This window comes from Rhinolophus ferrumequinum, chromosome 27, assembly GCF_004115265.2.
Source record: "Rhinolophus ferrumequinum isolate MPI-CBG mRhiFer1 chromosome 27, mRhiFer1_v1.p, whole genome shotgun sequence".
NCBI classification, from domain to species: domain Eukaryota; kingdom Metazoa; phylum Chordata; class Mammalia; order Chiroptera; family Rhinolophidae; genus Rhinolophus; species Rhinolophus ferrumequinum.
The window spans coordinates 15,985,253-16,006,602 of NC_046310.1; the positions used below are offsets into that span (position 1 = coordinate 15,985,253).

Genomic DNA, 21,350 nt, shown 5'->3' on the forward strand with positions numbered 1-21,350 from the left:
AGCCAGAACTGGAGAGTATGTGGGTGTGGATGCAAAGGGATAGATGGTCCATGATGAGAGAAGCCTGAGAGCAGAGGTTGGCTAGGGAGGGCGGCACGACGGGTTCAGGGACGGCTGCCTCTCCCGGCGTTGTCTCCACAGAGCCCAGCACAATAAATACTCACAACGTATGTCTTTAAACGAAAGTTGAAATTCAGACATTCCCATTGTCTCGTGTGCAGTGCGGAGGACAAGCTCCAGAAGTGGGGTCCATGTCCCAGCTCTACTGCGGAGCAGGTGTGTGACCTCAGGCAGATTCCTTAAGTCTGTTTCACCTTCCTCACATGTAAAATGGGGGTGACTGTAACAGATCCTTTCCACAGAGTTGTAAAGAGGATTTAACAAGTGAAACAGTCAGAAGAGTGCCTGGCCAAGGGAAGTCGCCAAGGTATGTTGTATGAGCAGGAACAGAACACTGGACCTTAAGATGTAGGGTCTCCCCACCCACTCTGAAAAGCTGGGTCACCTCTGAGAATCCTCTTGTCCTCTGTGAATCTCAGGGTCCTCATCTGTCAGCAAGATCTAACACTCCCCCTGCCCCCTACTGCCCACCTCTCAGTCCTGCATTAAAGACTAAGGGTGATATAGGTGAAAAGGGGTATGAACCGTCAGGCCTTATACAAATGTGAAGGATCATCAGAGCAGAATGGAGACCGAGATCATGATTCCATCCATTCACCTAGTGCGATGGTTAAGTCTATATGTCAATTTGGCTGGAGTACCCAGAGATTTGGTCAAACATTATTCTAGATATTTTTGTGAAGGTGTTTTCGATGAGAGTAACATTTACATCAGTAGTGCCTGAGTAAAGCAGATTACCCTCCATAATGTGGGCGAGCCTCATCTAAGCAGCTGAAGCCTTAATAGAAAAAGACTGACCTCTTTGGAAGAAGAGTGAATTCTACCAGCATACAGCCTTGAAACTTGCATTGCACCTCTCCCCTGGGTCTCCAGTCTGCTGGCCTACACACACACACACACACAGTCCTGATGGTTCTGCTTTTCTGACTCACACACCTACGTAATACTCTGGACTCAAAGGGGATAAGAGAGATGTAGCACTGCCCTCACGAAGCTTAAAGCCAATAAAAGGATCCATTAAACATGGAATTATGGAGATCAGTCATCTAAAGGGTGAGGAATGCAATGAAGAGAAACAGGGTGCTACGGAAGCATGTCATGGAGCATCTAACCAGGGCAATCTTGCCCGATGAAGTGGCACTGCCATGGATACCCACGGGAAGGGCAGGAACCAGCCAATTGAAGGTTGAGGAGAAATACCGGACCCCTAGACAAGAGCAATCTCTCTGGATGAGGTGCGGACAAAGCCACGGGTGTCCTGCATCCATTTCTGTCCATGCTTCACACTTACTCATGTAATGGGAGCAGACAGCCTGATTGCAGGCTGGGTAGCTGGCCGCAGTCTGAATGGTGCTTTGCTAGTTCTGGAATCCTTTGAGGCACTTGAAGGGGCTAACTTTTTCACATTTTTTATAAAATGGAGATGGAGTGGGGAAGGCAGACCAACAATCTCTGCTCTCAGTTCTTCCTGTTTCTGGTGAGTAACTTTCCACTGCTTTCCATGAAAACATGACCGAGGGAATATTTCATGGAGTGGGTTTTTAACACTTTGCCCATCACTGAAAACTTTCTGGTACAAACGTGGTAAAATATTTTCTCCAAATATTTAAAACAAGGAACAGACCAAGTTCACAAGGGCAGGATAAATGGACTCTGTCCCTTAGTCATCCATGAGATAAGGCGTTCCCAAAGGCCTTGTATCCTCTTTCTCAAACTCAATGTGTGTGTGTGTGTGTGTGTGTGTGTGTGTGTCGGGGTGGGGGTGGGGGGATGTGGTCAAGCTGCTGAGGGAAATAACCTTTGGGGAAGAAGTGTCCCCTTTCTCCTGCAAAGAAATCAAAAAATTCCATAAAGGTAATGGAACCTTGACCTCCATTTTGAGTCTCAAAGAGAAAAAGCCAGTAGCAACTTGTTTAATGATGATGGCTGTAGGTGTGTCAGGAGTTGACAGACTGTATGCACACTTCCTGCTCCCATTCTCACCTCACTCCACGACACACACAAGGCTTTTCCAGCCTGGCCCCCAGCAGTTCCTCCATCAGTATCAGCTGAATCAAACTCACTACATGGTCTCCACCCTCTGCCTTTCTTTCTCCCCAAGCTGGCCTGAACTGCTCCAGCCTAACAGTGCGCCTGTGGGTTTTCAGATACAAATGGGTTTTAAATACTGTGCAGTTGGTGCTGCCCCGAGGGTGGGCGTGGCTGAGCATGGATTGCAGGTGGTAACCTGGGTCACCAGCAAGCACTCAGGATGGAGCAGGCAACCCTTCCCCCAGCATCATGGCATACCATTGTGAGCTCACTCCCAAAGAAGGAAACTGAACTTTCAAAGCTAAGAAGCTAGCTTTGGGAAACCGATCGATTCTACCACCCGTGGTTTCAGCAAGAAAAATCTCTGATTAGTTATAGCTGGTACAGTGCCCCGTTAGCATCCCCCAAATATTCACTGTTGGTGGTAAAGAGATCTCAACTGAACTACAAGCGGACACAATTTCTATCTGAGTAGTTGGCTGTGGCATGGAACACAGAGCAGAGCAAAGGAACAGGAATAAAAAAAACAACAACAACAACTTGAAAGGAATTTTGTCTCTGGCGCTCAATGCTACTAGAATGGTACTATTTCTGGTTCTTCTGGAAAGTCAAATACTCTAATTCAGTGCTGGGATTTAAAGGTCAGTGTTGTCGACTGCGTGTATGTCTCCCAAATTTATATGTTGAAATTGTAAGCCCCAGGTGATGGTATTAGGAGGCGGGGACTTTGGGAGGTGATTAGGTCAGGAGGGTGAAGGCCTCATAATGCGATTGGTGCCTTAGAAGAAGAAGACTGCAGAGCTGGCTTTCTCTCTCTCTCTTTCTCTCTCTCTCTCTCTCTCTCCCTCTCCCCCTCCCCATCTCTTCTCTCTACCATGTGAGGTACAACAAAATGACTGTCTACAACCCAGGAACAGAGCTCTCACCAGACACCAGATCTGCCAGGACCTTGACCTTGAACGTCTCAGTATCCAGAACTGTGAGAAATCAGTTTGGGTTGTTTCAGCACCACCCCCCTCCCCCGCCCCGTCTATAGTATTTTTGTTATAGCAGCTGGAATGGATTAAGACAGTATTACAGAACAGAGCTAAGAAGGACTTGCAAAGCAATACGAGAGAACATAGAGGGTCTTATGTTGGGGCTCTGAGCAGCCAGAGGATTTTTAAATCAGAAACTATTTAACAATCTAAAGAAAATTATATTTTGCTTTTAAGAATGTACCAGCAGGATCTTTGCCCTCCACAATGACACATTTTAGTTCATTGAAGCATTAGAAAGGAATTCAAATGTTTGGCTATGCAAGTCATTCAGTAGACAAGAAGAGCGTTTTCTACTCTGAGGCACAAAGGAAAACTTTCTAATTAACTCAGCAGTTTGGACTCACCATTTTTCATAAAACATTACTATCAATCTCATTTTAATGGGATAATGAGAGCAAATCTTGATTAACTTTCCTTTCAGCCATTAGCAAGAGAAAGACATAGAAAGATAAGATGCTAGAAATGTCAGCTTAAAATACACCTACTATCCCCCTTCTCTCCGTATCAGTAATTGTCTAATTGTGCTGAGCCTGACGAAAATGTGGTTTTTGGACAAAGAACGATCAAGAGCCCTGTTCTGGCGTTATAATCCATCTTATCGCCCTTTGGTTAATTGAGAAAGTGGCATTTATTCCAGAGAGAATTCCCTCATCTTATCTCATGTTTTCATTCCATAAGTCAGGAGGCTAATTAGGGATTACAGGTGTTCCAGGAGGCTCCAAACCTATCCTCTAATTATGGTAAAGGTTTGGAGTCTTTAAAAAATCCCCTGAGAAAAATCTCCTTCCTTTTCCTCTATGAGTGTGCGTGCACACACATGCGCACACACACCTACCATCTCCACTTACTACCTGAAAAAAACAGAATTAAGGCTGAAAGTCACAAAATGGAAAAAGATGAAGAATCTCTTATTCAACTTCTTTCCTAAAGTTGTCATGACCGATCATCTTTTACATTCAAAAGTTTACATTCTCCCACGTAAAAGGGTTCACGAGTTACTTCACCTTGTTGGGCCTCAGTTTCCTCACATTCAAAATGAGAAGACTGGACCAGATGACCTTTGAAGAAGGTCCCTCCGTAAGGGTGTCAACTGTATTTGCTCTTTGCCAGTGTGCCAGCATGAGGCAGCAGCTTCTCCGGGAGGTCACTCTCCCAACTCACATGCTGAGGTTTAAGTGGGGCCAAGGGACGGTAGGGTCTTGTCAGTTAGACGTTCTTGAGGTTTCTGCTTTGTTACCACCGCTTCATCATGCAAGATGGATTCCATTCAGTGTTGAAGGCCTGAGCAGTACTTCACAAGAACTAAACAGAATTATGTAAGAATATTCACCATTTTTTGAGTGTCCTTTATGGAAGCTGGTACCGACGGGGTACAAAGATGAAAGTACACGATTCCTTCTCCCCAGAAGTTTACAACCTAGTGAGAGAAACTGAAAGGGACTTTTCACTAGAAATGTGAGGCACTCAATGCTAGCTTACCCACAGATATTTCCTGTGCAGTACAGCTACAGGTCTCAGTGTCTGGAGGGCTTCACGTCCCTGAAACTTAAACCAGAAGGTTTTCAAAAGTCTCCCAGCTCCTCACCTAAAGCAGGCAGGGGAAGTTCAGAGAACTGGGAGATCTGAAGTCCTCATAGAGTAAGTGGACATAAAACTCTCTTCCTCCTCCTGTGCTCTGAAAACTACAATAATGGACCTGGGATATAAGACAGATAACTCTCTAGGCTGCAAGACGAAACTATTCCTCCCTACTTACCCGGGAGTCCTTTTATTCAGTTTGCTCTGTGTAACTCTCTCAGGCAAAGAAAGCCAGAAAACGAGTATTTTATATATGGTAATGTGCCATCCTATCAGAAATCGGGTCTCATTAAGCTGAACTATGCTGCTTACCCTCCTAGTTCCCCACGTAATAATGAAGTCAACAGAAAATGACATCCATACAACTTGATCTGCAGTATTAAAGGCAGTCATGAAAAACGAGAATGGCACAGCACAGGCTGTAGACATGTTTTACCGGTACCATGCCTTTTCTGTCCAGTGGCCTTAAATGGAGAGCATCCTCCTAATTCTTCCCTTTCGTTTTCAAGAATGGAGACTGCTGAATTCGAGAGTGGTAGAGCTGGGTGTGTAGGAAAACGTCCCTGTGACTTAGATCCCTGCGGTTTGCTCCGGTGCAGAAGCAGCACCGGCCTTGGAGCAGCACGTGCATTTATTTCTGAGGCCTGGGTTTCTGGGATGGCGCAGCTGCCTACTGCGCATGTGCGGCCCCGCGGAGGGCGGGCTCTGGGACTGGCGCGGACACATCTGTCTCCGTCGGGGGACAAAGAAACCTCGAAGATTAATGAGTCGGAACATTTTCCCCAAGTCTCCTTTCTCTCGAGATATGGGTTGGAGGAGAGGTCAGAATAAAAAAGAAAAGGAGGAGGAAAAAGCAAACTCGAGCTACGTGACCTGGGCAGACTCAACCAAAACCAACCGAGTGCATAAAAGAACAACTGTAATTAGGAAGTGGCAGGTCACACAAGTTTATTTCCCAGCTGACAATTTAATTTGCAGAGCTATAGGCTGACGACGGGCTTCACGGAGAACGTATGCGTTCTTGACAGTGCTAGCCCCTACCCCCACCCCCCCACCAAAATAGAAAACGCACAATTCACTTTTCCCATCTACAGCTTTTAAGGATGGCATAGTCACTGGTGAGTGAGAAATGCAATCCAGAATTTTCCATCACAATTGAACTCATTATTTCACATCTACTTGAAATGAATTTAAAGGCTGGCGCAAATCTGCCCTCTTCACTCTGATAAAGCTTTAGGATGAGGAATGGCAGAGATGATAATGAGAGAGTCGATAATTTGCATATTGTGCAAATAACCTGGACCTTGGTGGGCTGGAAGGCATGGAACTTTCTCCTCAATATAAGCTGGCATCTCTTCTTGAACAAGGGATACCTGTACCAGCCATTTGTACTTGTTGAATAAATGAGCAAGAGCTACATTTGGTACTACAAAGGTACCGACCTTTTAAAAAATCTTATTTTAATTGAATTTTTCTATCTTGCTGTTTTCCCCTTCTTGTAATCAAAACGTCAATTGAACAAGAATCTTAGCTTCTTCTTCCATACAGTGTTTAGCAAGGGCTTAGTAACTGAATGACTTCTACCCTAAAAATGTTGATAAATCTGTATAGTCTACTAAAAAGCACACATAGTGTGCTTTTATTAGTTTACACACCAAAGAAGAGAACGTTTAGAAATGTAGACAATAGGACCTGGTGACATGAGCCAAGTAGTATGTGAGTGTGTGTGTGTGTGTGTGTGTGTGTGTGTGTAAGAGAGAGAGAGAGAGAGAGAGAGAGAGAGAGAGAAAGGGAGAGAAAGGGAGAGAGAGAGAGAGAGAACATATGCTTACATATTTTAATAGAGGCCAAAATATACTGCTACTGGGTTTGAAAAATAGTGCTGAATAAGAGACAGATGGCTTCAAATCAAGGACTGAGAAGAACTACGACTCCAGCCTTTATTGCATAAGAGAGATAATCTGGCTAGACAAGCAAGTCTACTTCTAAACTGCAAGTCTGAGGATGTCACCAAATCCCCTGCACTCGGGCAGTACTGCCCACAGAGGAGAAATCTCCATGAAGCGTTCAGAAATGCACAATGGAATGGGCCTGGGTGGGGATGGGCATCCCCCAAAACGGACACCACACACCCTTCTTCTACCCAGACTAGAGTAAGCTGGGAGCCCGAGCAGAAGGAAAAGCATTTGTAGCACAGGAGTGGTGGTCGAGGCCGAAACCTTTTCATGGGAGCCTAGAGTTTATGGGGATCAGGATATTCCCTCTTCTTCTTTTGCAGAGATATGGCCCAGAGCAGCCAACCAGCTCCTGTGGGCTAGCTATCCTCTGCAGTGGCGCCTACTGCAGTGCCTGGAACACAGCATGTGTATAGATAGCTATTGGAGGAGTGAATCAAGCATGACAAGCCCTCCTCAACCTCTCCCAGCTTAATTTCCCATAATTCCTCTATGTTTCCTCCATCCAAATTGTATAATCTTTCCAAATTCTATAGTCTGTTCCCTTGCTGCTAACATTCACCTACAAGCATTTTCTTATATTCTCAAAACATGTTTGGGCGGGGGGGAAGACTAATCATTCCATCCTTTTGAGGCATTCCTGGAGATTATAAAGAAAAAAAAAATAGCTCTCCTTCCCTTCATGCTTCATGTGTTTCCCTTCAGGTATTCTTCTGGGAAGAGAACTAACCACAAACGGGGGATTGCCATCATCAATATGATTGTTGCTGTTACCATTCTCACCTTTACAAGCACTTATGAGTTTGTTTCTGTGCTGTTTGTACATTTGCTTTGTATTTTAGAATTCAGATAAGTGAGATCATAGGGTATTTGTCTTTCTCTGACTAATTTCACTTAGCATCATACGCTGTAGGTCCATCCATGTTGCCCACATAAATGGTAAGATTTCACTTTTTTTATGGCTGAGTGATATTCAATTCATAAAGTATATAAATGTCTGATCACTATGTTGTACACCTGAAAATAACATAATACTGTATGTCAACTATCATTGAAAAATAAATTTTTAAAAAATAAGTAAAAGCAGTTATGCCCCCGTGGCATGGCTGTAGAGTCATATACTTAGTGAGTTAAACAGATAACGTGCTTTGCTCTAGAAGCTGATAACCCATGACAAAGCGCTCTGACATTAAGCTGTGACACACGAACAAATGAACCTGAAACATGGATGTTAATTAATTGTGCAAACAAATTTCACTGAGAGCATTTACTGACTTAGGAGAAGGAACCATTTTCAAACAGATTAGAAGTATAATGTACATATAAGCCAAATCAATGGAATATAAACAGGGACTAAGCTGCTCTGATCCTACTAATCATCTTTATCCATTCATTAAGGATGTCTTCACAAGGCCACTTAGTAGTATAGTTTCTTTACGTAACTTCAAAGTTGGACAGAATTATTTTAAGTCTGTAATTTCAACTTTTCCTTCAATCAGGCTGTCCTTCACATGGGTATAGGCGGGTGAGCTGTCTAAGACTGAAGGGAATAATGCATTAAATTACAAGTGCTGTGAGAGTGGGATTCCGCCTTGTCTGTTCATGATTGCAAGCCCACGGCCCAGTATAGTGCCTGACACACAGTAGGTCCTCAATAAATATTTGCTGTGTGCCAAGAACAGCTTTTGGTGCTAAGTATCTTGAGGTGTTTTTTTGTGTTGCATGTGTGCTGTTTCACCTCCAAGTATCCCGAAGTGACCTCACGTTCTTCTAGCATCATGGCCTCCAGAAAAACCTTTGCCTCAAGAAGGGCTCAGTGGCAGCAATGATTCTGGGTAGAGGGTGGGGGGAGTGGCCAGCAATGACTTGGGGTGTGTGTGGAAAGTAGGGGTGGTGGGGAAGGAGTTGCTGCTGGAATCCTGGGACGGAGGGGAGGGGTGGAATGGAGTATCCTGAGCTGGATGTCTGTCTGCTCTTGACCGTCACCACCCTTTCTCTCCCAATCATGACTTTGAAGGGAAGCCTGTCCTTCTCCAGTGCATGAAGGCAACTGGTTCCCAATGCTACTTTGCTACCATCATGGCTCCATGACACGCTTGTCTCCATCCCCAAATTTGAAAGGCATGTCTATCTACCTAGTGGCAGCCCAGTGAGACAGTAGAACATAACATGGCTTAAAGATCCTGACTTCTTCATTTGATTCAGAAGGCACCGGGAACTCTCTTACCTTTTCTGGATCTCAGTTTTCTTGTCTACTACATGAGAGGGGCTGCCCTAAGTAAACCCATAAAAGCCCTCCCCTGCCTGTGAAAACCTCCCAGGTTTCCTGAGGAAGTCCTTCGGTGGTTGGGGCATGAGAGGTGGGGGTTAGGCTGGGCTTGCACCCCGCCCCCCCCACAGGAGGCCCCAGCTCCAGTATAAATAATTAGGTTGCTTTTGGCAATTTCGTCAAGCTTATCTGCTTCAAACATACCGATTTATAAATCGTGTCAATAATTTATGTTCTATATTAAACTCCTTTGTATTTCTTTGAGATGTTAATACGTAAATTATGCAACAGAGATAAAGTGATGGAAATTCTTTCCATGTGAGTGAACAGAAGGGCAGTTCCTAGTTATAGTGAGATATTGGGGGGGTGGGGGTGGGGAAAGCATGAGCCTGGGAAATGGGTGCCCTGGAGCAGAGCAAAGGCCCTCTAGCGTTATGAGAAGCAGACACTCCGTGTGTAGCAGGTGGGATGGGATGGGAGGGGTGCTTCCCAACCTCTTATTTCAATCACACACATGTTTTCCAGTAACAAGGATGGGATGAGTATGGTCTTCTAGAGAGCACACTCCCTCCCTCCCATGGCCATTTCCTCCCCACCAAGGCCCATCCCCCACGCTCAGCAGAACGGCTGCCATGGGGCCACTGGTCAGACAGAAGTCACCCCTTCCATCACCTTCTGTGACACCCAGCCTGACGACCCCATCCATGACACACGTCCAGGGACAAACTCAGGGCTTTCTGCCATTCCTGGCTGGTTAACGTCACCTCTTTCTCTCCCATTGAGAAAAAAACCATTGGATTGCAAATGAGTGAGAGGGGTAATGTCTTCCATAAAAAAAATTAAGTGCATGATTTGCAAGCTTTAGTTTACTAACAATTATAATATTAATTGTAGTTGCCCCTGGTCTCATCCCTGCTTATCGTATTTATAATTATATGTGGTCACTACTCACAGTACATTATGAAATGAAGATCGAATCAGTGCCCTCCAAACTATTCTGGTGTAAGTGCTGAGTCCTCGCCCTGGCTGGTAACACTCTTTCTGCTGGTTCAGGCCCTGGCTTGGCATCCTGCTCCCCTTGTCTCAGAGTTATAGTGAGGTAGATAAGGATGGAGTAAGGAGGGGACAAAGGCCCCAGGATTGGGGCCCGGGCCATCCTGAAGATGTATCTACACTGACCCTCTTAGGAACCACAGACAGGGCCACTGCTAAAGAGGCAGAAAGACAGTTTCTTAAGTGTTTCATGGTGAGGGTCCTGGACAGGGCCACACTGGGGTATATGAGCCGCTGTTTGGCTAACAATCTGGTACCCCTTCAAAGGGATAGCACTGAAACGTCTGTTCACATTTATTCAGAAGAGAAGCTGAGTGTTGTTCTGAGCATGAGATGCGGAGACTGCAGTGACAGCTCGATTTCACCTTGTCCCGGGCAGTTCAGCTCTGATGCTAAAGTTCCAAACTTCTCTGAAGCAAAGCAAAAGCCCACATACACTTAATATGGTTTGGATATAAATTTTATGCTATGTGTATCTTACCATATTTAAAGATCTTTTTTTTTTTTAGTTTAAGAATTCCTGCAGTTACTGATACACACCATCCTTAGAAAGCAGCATGTCCACAAGCCATTGTTACTGCTATGTGCCCCTGGACAGGTGCCACTGCCTTTTCTCAGCAGCTCCCACCCAGGTGAGTCCTCTTCCGGAGAGGAGACCTGGTCCATACAATGGTCTGCACCTCCTTCCCTGGTTGTCGAACCTACTGCTGTTCTCACAGACTGAGCCCAGTTCACTACCCTGCTGTCTAGTTCCCTGCTTTACCTCTGGGACTGAAAAAGCCATCAGCTGAAAACTACCTGCCTCATCTGATGTCACAGAAAATTCCAGGGCTGGATGCTTTCCATTAGAGTAAGGATTGCTCTACTCAACAGAGTCTTAAAATTGAGACACTGTTGGACAGCATAACATAGCAAGTCGATACCTTCCCAATGGGGTGGTGAAGTCTGGGGATGGCAGAGCGTGGAAGGAGACAGGAAACATGAAGAAAGGAGAAAAGCACCAAGGGAGAAGGGCAGGGGGAGCCAGGGTGAACTCCAGAAGGAGTTCCGAGTTAGGCTGAGGCCACTGAAGACCAGGAACCCGGGAATGACTATATTTGAGGGTCAAGGGGAAAGTGAACTAGGGATTTAAATAAATCAAAGCTCAGGCTGCAGAGTTTAGCAGCCTTCCGCATGCCCTGCAACTTTCCAAAACGAAGTCTGGGTGACTCATGGTAAGTTGGCAAGAGACTGGAAAGGTTGTATGGACCATCCTACTTCTGATGAAAATAAAAGAAATAACACAGCCATCTCTTTCTCTAGCTAAATGGCTTCATACGTCTCAGCTTATTTAGCAACTGAAGAAGAGGAAACCATAAGGTGCTTCCCCCCAGGTATTGATCTCAGAAGACAGAGTTTAAAGATGATATTGAAAACTAAGTTATCCCTCACACAGCTGAACGACATCTCGCAATAGTGCTCTTACATCTCTTACTAAGTATCTGTAACAATTCAAAATTGCATTTCTTGGCTAGAACAGCACAACTGAAAATGCTCCCCAGAAATCCCATCAGTGGTCTGGTACAAAAGCAGAAACAGTGATTTCTCTGAAGGTGAGGAAAAAAAAAATGGAAGTGTCACCAGGAATTTACGAAGCATCTTTATGTCTTATTCCTGAACGGTGACTGCTCTTTGTCTCTTGCCTCTGCCTTCCCTCTTTTGTGGCTTTGTGTCTTTTCTTTAAAAGGTTCCAGTTCTGTGAACCAGGCAGAAATGGTTTTCCTTTCTGCCAAAATCAGATGTCCCGTAACTGGCAAGTCTTAATTTGCTATTTAGTATATGTAGCCAAAGACAATTTTACAGGACTCCCGTAGGAATTTCCTTTTGTCTCCCTTTTTCCCCTGTCACCTTCTTGTTTTAACCAGCAAACCGGAGCCCTCCTTTTCTTCTTGCCCTTGATGCACAACCCCACACACTGAGCCAGGGGTGCCTACCTTGCCCAGGCCGGGGGTGTCCTTCACCTTGCTGACAGCCCTCAGCAGACAGGGTGGGGCTGGGGGAGGGGAGGTCTGCAGAATGCCACTGAAGCTGGTGGCAAAGAGAGGTGTCTCGGCAACCGAAGAAGTAGAAGGTCGATGTTTCTTCTTTTTAGAAGACAGATTTAACTTCTGGGCAGCTCTGGAGGGAAAAATGCAGAAAAGGAACAATAAGGGGAAAAATGTGGTATAGTCAGACGTGCTAGGGTTACTTTGTTTTCTTTCATTTAAAGAACCTCCTAGTTCTTCTTGAGGCTTAATCTCTCCATCCTCCGTGTGCCCTGTAGCAGCCCCGTGCTACAACACAATGAACTAAAGGAGCTACCCAATCATTTCTACAGCAGAAAAAAAGCCATAAAACTGCCTGGTTCTGCAATCGAGGTTTACAAAGAATTGTTTGTCATGCACAAACACTCACCTTAAGCATGAATGAAGCTGGTCATCTTTGGGGATAAACAGTCCCTATTAGGTTAATCACTCCATAACTTCTCTAGTATAAACTCAACTGGGAGAGACCTTATGAGTTACTTAGAAATTCTAACACCTTGTAAAACCCAAACCAGTCTGATGAAGAGCCACGTGGTGAGCAGTCAAGGTGAGTTCTGTACACGCTCGTGGAAGAAAAACACACGCCCCCGTGCAATGGGGAAAAATAAATCAAACATCACACCAAATCAGGAGAAACTCCAGCCAGGGTGTTATGTCGAGGGCTCAGACTTCACGCTGCTCATGTGGAAAACAGGCTTATTTTCCGGAGCGGTCTTTCACTACAAAACGCAATTCATTTTTTACTTGGGTTGTTTGTATTTTTGGTGTTGAGTTGAGCTTTTTATAAATTTTGGATATTAACCCCTTATCAGATGTATCATTGACAAATATATTTTCCCATTTTGTACACCTGAAACTAATTTTAAAAAAATGCAATTCACGTTCAAGTGTGGGGAGGTGAGAAGGTCACAGCCAACAAAGGTGACACTGAGGGTACAAACAGGACAGGCAGGAGTGGGGGAGGTTGCCTCATCACTAATACATTGGTTGTTTGAATCACATCTCCTCTCATTCAAATGTTCTGTAACATTCAAAATACGATAATCTTACTATGGAGAAGAGCGGAAAAACAAGGCAAGAACAATATGAGACAAAAGCATCTCACAGACCATCATATACTCAGTTCTGGATTAATTCTCAGTGCTTTCACACTATACTTATTCGAAGGTTTCCAGTTTCCTTGCCAAAGGCCACTAAACACTCGAGCGGCTGCTTAAAACAACTGGACAACCGTGACTTGATTCTCCAGATCAAAACCTCACACTCCATCCAGTGAGCTCACCAATTACATAATAGGTCACAGGAGAGGCAGGTGGAAAAGACAAAATCAGCACCATTTGCACCTTCTTGCCCCCCGCCCCACATCATAATGATCTGGAAAAGTTAGTCTTAATTTTGTATCAGTAATTATCACGCTTTTGACAAATCCCCTGAGCTGCAAAATTGCCGCGCACAAATACAGCAAATGGAAATACCATTTCAAAGCTTAATTTTTCTCAGCCACGAAACTGAAAATTGATTTCACAAGCGTGAAATACAGAGAAAGGAGATACATGAGGAATAACAGATTTTGATGGAATGATACCCCCCCGCCCCGTCCCCAGTCTCAGTCCCATGTGCCCGATTCAGGGAACTCTGCAGTCACTCAATCGAAGACCGAGGAAAAGGAAAAACGCCGGAAGGAGACTTCCATAATGCTTCTTTCGTCAATCAGGGAAAAGAAAAATAGTAGGAATGGTTCTTTTTTTCATGATCTCATTGCCTGATACTTTCTATCTAAAATTAAAGGTGAAGCATTATTGGTCAACGATGAGTCTGGCGCTTCCCTTGGCAGTTTCCATTTCTCTTTGAGACGCTTTCCCTGAATGAACAGCGACTCATCCAGGTGGGTGCATCAGCACTGGATTCTTCCGACACCCTCCCCTTTGCTCAGCGATCCCGCACTGATGTCAAGCCAGGCTGCTTATGTCTTGGAGAGTTAGGAAGGAGGGGGAAGATGGTGACCTGCTAGTAACTGAAAGGTGGTATTTCTCTATTTACGTTAGGGTTCTACTGTCCAGTGGCTAAAGGATGGGGGTGGGGGGTTCCCACTCCCCACCAGTTGGGGTTCCCAGTCCAAATGGGGAGACAAAGAAGAGAGTGGAGGAGGAGAAGGGAGTGCTACTAAAAGGCACCTTAGAAGAGGTAGTGGCCTGTTGGCTTTTTTCTTTGTTTTATCTCTATGACCCCTGTCCACATACACCCCACACATGGACCCTGCAGAAGAAGACAGGAAGGGTCCTTGAAATTAAAGCATGTGAAGGACATACCCAAGGACATCACTTCTCTCTCTCTCTCTCTCTCTCTCTCTCTCTCTCTCTCTCTCTCTCTTTCTCTCTCTCTCTCTCTCTCTCTCTCCCTCTCTCCTACAGTACCAATTTTCACTCTGTAGTAGGTCATTCCCAATGTCATACAAACAGGCTGGTATTTCTGCCATCTTAAAAACTAAAACACAAATCCTTCTCTTGATTTTTCTTCCCCAGCCAGCCACTGTCCTGTTTCCTTGTTCATCCTTGCAGGAAACTTAATGAAAATGTTGTGTATACTTGCCACCGTGTTTTCGCGAAAATAAGACCTAGCCAGGCAATCAACGCAAGGCATCTTTTGGAGCAAACATTAATGTAAGACCTGGTATTATATTATATTATATTATATTATATTATATTATATTATATTATATTATATTACATCACATCACATCACATCACATTATATCATATTAAAGATCCAGTCTAATATCATATTAAAATAAGACCGGGTCTTATATTAATTTTTGCTCCAAAAGATGCATTAGAGCTCATAGTCCGGCTAGGTCTTATTTTCAGGGAAACGTGGTGTCTCCAATTCCTGTCCTTTCATTCCCTATAAAGCTCATTCCCATGAAGTGACCGACCCACTGTTCCTCTGAAACTGCTCTTGTCAAGGCCACCGATGCCCCATGGCAGCTAAATGTGATGTCCTCAGCCCTGTCTTACTTGACCTGTTAGAGCACGGCGTCCATCCTTCCTCCTTGTCATACTTTCTGCTTTACGTTTCCAGGACTTTCCTGGACATTCCTTTCTAGTTTCCTTTGCTGGTTGCTTCTCTTCTCCCCAACGTCCCAGGAGTGGGGTTCCCTTACGCCTCAGTCCTTGCCCCCCCCTTACTTCTACACTCAATCTCTTGCTATTTTCTTCCAGGATCACAATTTCAATAGCACAGTTATGCCTTGACTCCTAACTTTTTATTTCCAGCTTAGACCTCTTTCTGAAACTCTATATTTATTTTTCCAACTACCTCTTCAACAATTCCACTTGGGTGTCTAATAGCAATCTCAAACTTTCATCTCTAAAATCAAATTCCTAATCATTTCCTGAAAAGCGAAATGCCCTCAGCCTTCCTTCTTTCAGAAAATGGCAATTCCATCCTATTATTGTCAAGCCTCAATTTCTGCATAGTAAGATACAGCAAAAATAGTACCTACTATTAGACTTCATAGACTTTTAATGAAAATTAAATAAGAGTACATGTAAAGGGGTTACCACACAGGAAGAACTTAATGCATGGTACTTCGAAGGAATACAGTGGTAAGTAGCGGAGCCCAGAGTCAGTCTAGTCTATGTGCCAGTATTGTGCCATATCTTTGAACAGGTAGCGAAACAAGCAGGTGAAATGTAAGGGGTTTATAAGTGTAAGGGACATCTTTCTACACACCGGATAAACCACTAGTGATGGGTCTGCTTCATGAAATAGTCCGGGCATATCAGGGGTAAGTATGCATGCATTTGGAAAAATCAGATAACTTCCAATATCTCATTCCAGGCAGAGATTCTGGAAGGATCCTGGAATCTCTATGCCATTTAGGGAAGCCTCTGTTGGCCTCAATGCAGTAAAACACTGATGGAGAGGGTAATTTTGAAAATCCATTTAAAAATGATTTTCTTCTTAAAGCACGTCTAGAAAATAAACATACCAAGAGAATTCCAGAATTTAGAAATTAATGGAAATCACATTTTATAGCCATATATTCCATAAGATTTTATTTTAATTTCCACAGCAGCATAATCAGCTGTTTGATCTCTTTTTTTATATGTTCCAATTTTGTGGAAGTCAGCAGCTTCTGCTCTTTTTATATAGTACTTTAATGACATGCAGATAGGAGAAGGTTAAGGTCCAGAAATCATTCATGTATAATTGTATTATTCAGTGACATAAAGAAATAATTAAAAAGGTAAAGGCTTTTGGGCTGGAAGTGTATTTTGTGTAATTAATGCTTTACGTTCTTTCTTCATAGGGAGAAAAACAAATGAGTGCATTATTTTTGTAAGATTTCAAACAATAAGAAATTAATCTAAAATGCTATAAGCAATATTTACTTGTCTCCTTCTTACCAAAGATTGCATCACATATTTCCTAAAGCTATTCATCCCAGCGTACATCTTTAAATATCCATGAGCTTCATTTAATTCTCTGTGCCTTCTTTCAAGAAAAAATAGTCTCTCTAGCAGGATGGAATTAATATTTACTGAACACCTATAAAGAAAGTGGCACCATGCTAAGCATTATCAGGCTGTGAGAAGAGCGATGGTGTGAACTTGGCAAAAATTTAAACCTTGAGCTCAATTCTTCCCTCTGGCTTCTACCCCTCTCTCCATATCCTTGCTCATCTTGCCCAGGAGACAAGCATCCTAACACATCAATATGATGATATATGAATTCAAGAATCTGTTTAGAATTGAGATGACCTTCACATAGGATGGTGACTTTTTTTCGTTAGCCAGATCTAAAAACAACAACAACAACAACAAAATGAGGTAAATAATTATCTGGTGAATTGTATTGTTTTTGGTGGGAGACAGTCTTAGATCTCAGTTATATAGATTGGAGGGAAACTTACGGAGATTTTCTGACTTATTTATTTTTTTATTTTTTTGCATTTGTGTGATCGACTATTTGACCTTTGATTTTCAGAACTGTGGGGGTGTTTAAATGGACAGCCCCTCAGTCTGAGGGCATCTCATGAGAATTAAATTGGGGTCTACCAACCTTAGTGTCTAGGGATTACCAAAATATCAACCTAACAGTCTTGTAAGAGTTATTAGTTGCATGAAGAATAGAACTTCCCTTAGGGAACAGGCAGAAATATCAGGCAGTACAGTCTTTTTCTTTTCTTTTTTAAAGGATTCTCTATCCTTTTAAAAATTCTATGCACCATGTGTTGCTAACCACATCCTGAGAGCATTTCTTCTTGTCTGAGGGGGGAGGTGTTCAAATGGGGGATGCTCAGATAGGTGGATAAAAGGTTTATAAAAATTAAGAGGTCATTCAAGCTCAACAAATTGGACCCAGGCAATTGATTGGTGAGATAGCAACTGAAAAACTGCTCAAGAGGAGGGCAGGGTGAGGCCTTCAGAACTCAGGAGACCACATCTGCTGCACAGAAAGGGTCTTGACCCAGGAGGGAGGCGGGAGTGGTAGAATCTCCGCTGTCAGCATGTAAAAGACAAGCCAAGCTGCAATTTAATGTGACAATGGCTGGGGCTGCATTCGGCTCCAATGGCTTATGTGCCATTATAAAACATTTCAATGCTCTGAGGATTAAGACTCTCTGATAATAAGCAATGACATGACAGATCACAGTAGCTCCTAGGAAATCCATGGGGTCCATGACGCAGGGGTAGAAGAAAATAAAGCAGATTATACATAAGGAGGATATGTGACAAGAACCAGTGGTCTGAGGCAAAGCTTCTGGAAAGAGTTAAGATATCCATCGACATGTGAAAAAACACCAGTTATGCTTCATCTTGAATTAACACCTACTTAGAAGTTACTCTGGCACTGCCATGAAGCATATTAGTTATTTCAGAGACTCTCCAAACAGGGAATAAGAGTATCCTCCTTCACCTTTCCATTTTCTAATTGGCTGTCACCGAGGTCATTTCCATGTCCCCAGAGACTGGAAGCATATGGGTCTTGGGGTTTTTCTGATTTTTATGTAAATGATCCATTTCATTAGTGCAGGAAAATAATTCATGACACAACTTCAAATAAAATGTTTACTGCTAGGAGGCAAAACATGGCTGACCATCAACCTCAAACAATGTTGTGTTAAAACACTACAGCCAGGCAGTTAGAATTTGAAAATGGATTGATTTTTTGCAACTTAATGTACCACATGACCCCATAATGGTAATTGCTACGAATTTCCCCTTATTCTTCTCTTAAAAATGTACCCACTCTTCAAGGGCTTGTACAAGTTGCCCTCACCAGCTAGTTCAGGGACCATCATCCTTTCCCCTGAAGACATACAGCAATTCATCTTGGGAATATCTATCTTAGGTTTTAACACTTAATGAGATGCTGCTTTGCCATGTGGTCTTTCCCTTCCGGAGGTTATTAGTGTTGCCTCCATCACAGCACTATTAACTCATTGAAGGTCAATACCACGTGTTTCCTTTCTTCTGTCGCTCCCAGACCAGTCCCAGGGCTTTGTGTCTCATTGACAGGCTGGTGAATCTCCTAACCGATCTGGCCTTTGGATCTACACCAACAAACGCCACCTCCCCAGGTTAAGTAGACTGCGGTTCTAGATAATGCTTAGAGGTCGGGATGTTTTCCTCTTTCTAAAGTACTTTCCACACCACATCCATCCTTACTCAGCCCTGTGAGGCAAACAGAGAAGGTATTTGTGCTGCAAATTACAGATTTAAATAAAATGAAGGCTCAGAAGTTACCTGATTTTATCCAAAGTCACACGACTGGTGATTTTCATAGTTGAGATTAGGATTCAAGTTTTCTGTTTTCTAGACCCAGGGTCTTTCCAGTACATCATGCTATTATGCAATTTGCTAAATAAAAGCAGTTATTTTATTTCATTGGGGCAAATAAAACCAAATGATAATCACTTGTCTAATAACGAAGACAAAAAAAGCAGTTACATATTTTTGTATGTAACTCAAATCAAATCATATATAAACATTTACCAATTACTGATCTAGTTGCTTAGCAACCTACCTGCATATCATAGGGGAAAAATGTCTCCGCTGAGTGAGTTAGGTCATGCCCAGAATTAGGACGTGAAAGGCAAATTATATGAAAATGGCTTCTCTATTCCTACAATCCCGACCCAGGGTGAGTCCGTGCATGATGATAACAATAATCCAACAACTATCACCACCACACAACATCGTTACATCCCAGCTCATGCCTCTCCCGCACAGACTCAAGAAGAATTCTGGAGGCTGCTTAGAATGCATTTCGGTGCTCTAGAAACTCAATCAATCAATCAATCAATCAATCAATGTTTACTGAATGACAACTATACACAAAAGAACTATGCGATCCAGAGGCTAAACACATCACTAATGTCACCTTTGCATCACCCAGTAATTGCTATGTGTTCAAGAGTCTACTCCCTCCCATATTGCACAGTGAGAAGAATCCACACCTCCCAACGTTACTGATAACGTCATACTGGCTCCCCAGCAGCAGAGATGGAAAGCTGGGAGAAGCCTGTTGACGCACAGAACGGAAACCCGCTACCCAGCTAAAGAGCTTCACCATCAGGCTGGAGCTAAAAGCTTTTCCTGAACTGTGCTATCTGGGGAGCACTCCTTTCACTCAGGCCTGGAGGCACAAAAAGTGGTAAAAAGCAGTATTTGAAAACCGTACTGTTGGTGGGTGTTACTAATCCACTTAGGTCTGGATTTTTTTCATGGCCAGAGTGAGAATAGTAAGGGTAAATGAAACAGTGACTCAAGGCAAAAATTGTGGGAGAAAAAGGAACCCATGCATAAACAAACTAATTCCTTTACAGCAGCTATTCAAAGCGAAAGCTTCTTTGCTTAAGGCCAGGTACCTAGGAAAGTGTTTGCTGAGCCAAGCTCCTTGTGTGAAAATAGAAATGCTTCTATCTGCCCAAATAAAGCTGATGATTCATAAAAGAACTAGCCATCGGCGTGGAAAGCTAAGCAGGACTACAAAGCGTGGATGTGGTATTTCCTAGACGTGGACTTTCGGATTTTAGGAGCACCAGATATACACTCTATCAGTGGCAGAGTCGATCCCTTGCAGGGTCCCTGTGTCTCCAGAGCTTCGAGGGCAGCAAGCGGCCTCCGCCGCCGGTTCTGATGGGTGTACGTGCTGTTGTCTTTCCAGTGCTGTGGTTTCTCTAGGCTCAGGTAAGCTGCTCTGGGATTTGGAACATTTTCAGAAAGTCTCTTCTACTTGTCTTGCCAGGAGTACAGCCCTGTCAGCTCATTATACAGCAGCTGCTCAGTCCTCTGCTGTCCCTGAGTCCTGCTCACCTCTGGCCACCTGGCAGTAGGACATGACACTGCGACTGCTCTTCCTGGCTTCCTTCACTATTCTGTGTGACAGGGACTCTGATGGAGCACCCTCATCAAGGGGGCTGGGCCCAGGGCCCAAGCAAAGGTTGGGGACCTCTGCTCTAATGAACTTCATTTTGTCTAGAACCTGACAGGTTGGTGCCACACTCTATCGGCAGCCTGGGGACAGGTGGACTGCCTTATTACACTTTTCTATTTCTGTACATCCAGCCAACCCAGTGAGTCAACACATTCCAGGTGAAGACCCGGCCGGAAAACTCCTAGAAAGAGGGAACGTTCTGTTTCTGAGACTCAATGACTTCAGCAACGACCTGAACTTGCTTCCAGCCTCAGCAATCTTTCCCGTTGTAAGAGAGAGCGCCTCCACTTTTTCAAAAACATTGGAAAATGGAATAAAGCCCAATTTACTTTCAATTCACGCGTAATAGAAAAGTCTAAAGGAACACAGTGCCGCTGTAGAAACTGCTTTTGATGGCATGTGATATACGCGTTAGCTCGTGACTCCATAACCATTAGCTTCTTATTACGACTGCCTCGTTATTTCTCTCCACACAGACCTACTTCCTTACTCCCTGCTGTCCTGGAGGGGTGGGCTCCCACCTGCCCATCACACTCGTGACAACTGGATTATCAGGGAGACAAAATGCATAATAAACACAGAAGTCTGGAGGTGCGCCTGTAGGGCATTTTGCATGAAGTGCGTTGAGGAGATGCCCTGGATAGTGCCAGGTGAGGAGAAAGCTCAGGGCGGCACACTGCCTGTACCTGTGGGACAGTCTTGCCTGCTGTCTGACCTGGTGCCAGTGGCCATGCACCTGGGTTTGACGACGGAGCCACAGCTGTGCCCCCATTCTCCCTGCTTTTGTTCCTGTTAT

General features: G+C 43.9%; 1 protein-coding gene across 2 annotated transcripts in view; it reads right to left on the bottom strand.

Annotated features, from left to right (window-relative positions):
• Nucleotides 1-21,350, bottom strand: part of KIF26B (kinesin family member 26B) — a 407,807-nt gene that overhangs the window by 101,862 nt on the left and 284,595 nt on the right. For both annotated transcript variants that reach the window (XM_033099718.1, XM_033099717.1), the window contains exon 5: nucleotides 12,020-12,203. In XM_033099718.1, the coding sequence (XP_032955609.1) occupies nucleotides 12,020-12,203 (184 nt within the window). The remainder of the gene's footprint in view (nucleotides 1-12,019; nucleotides 12,204-21,350) is intronic.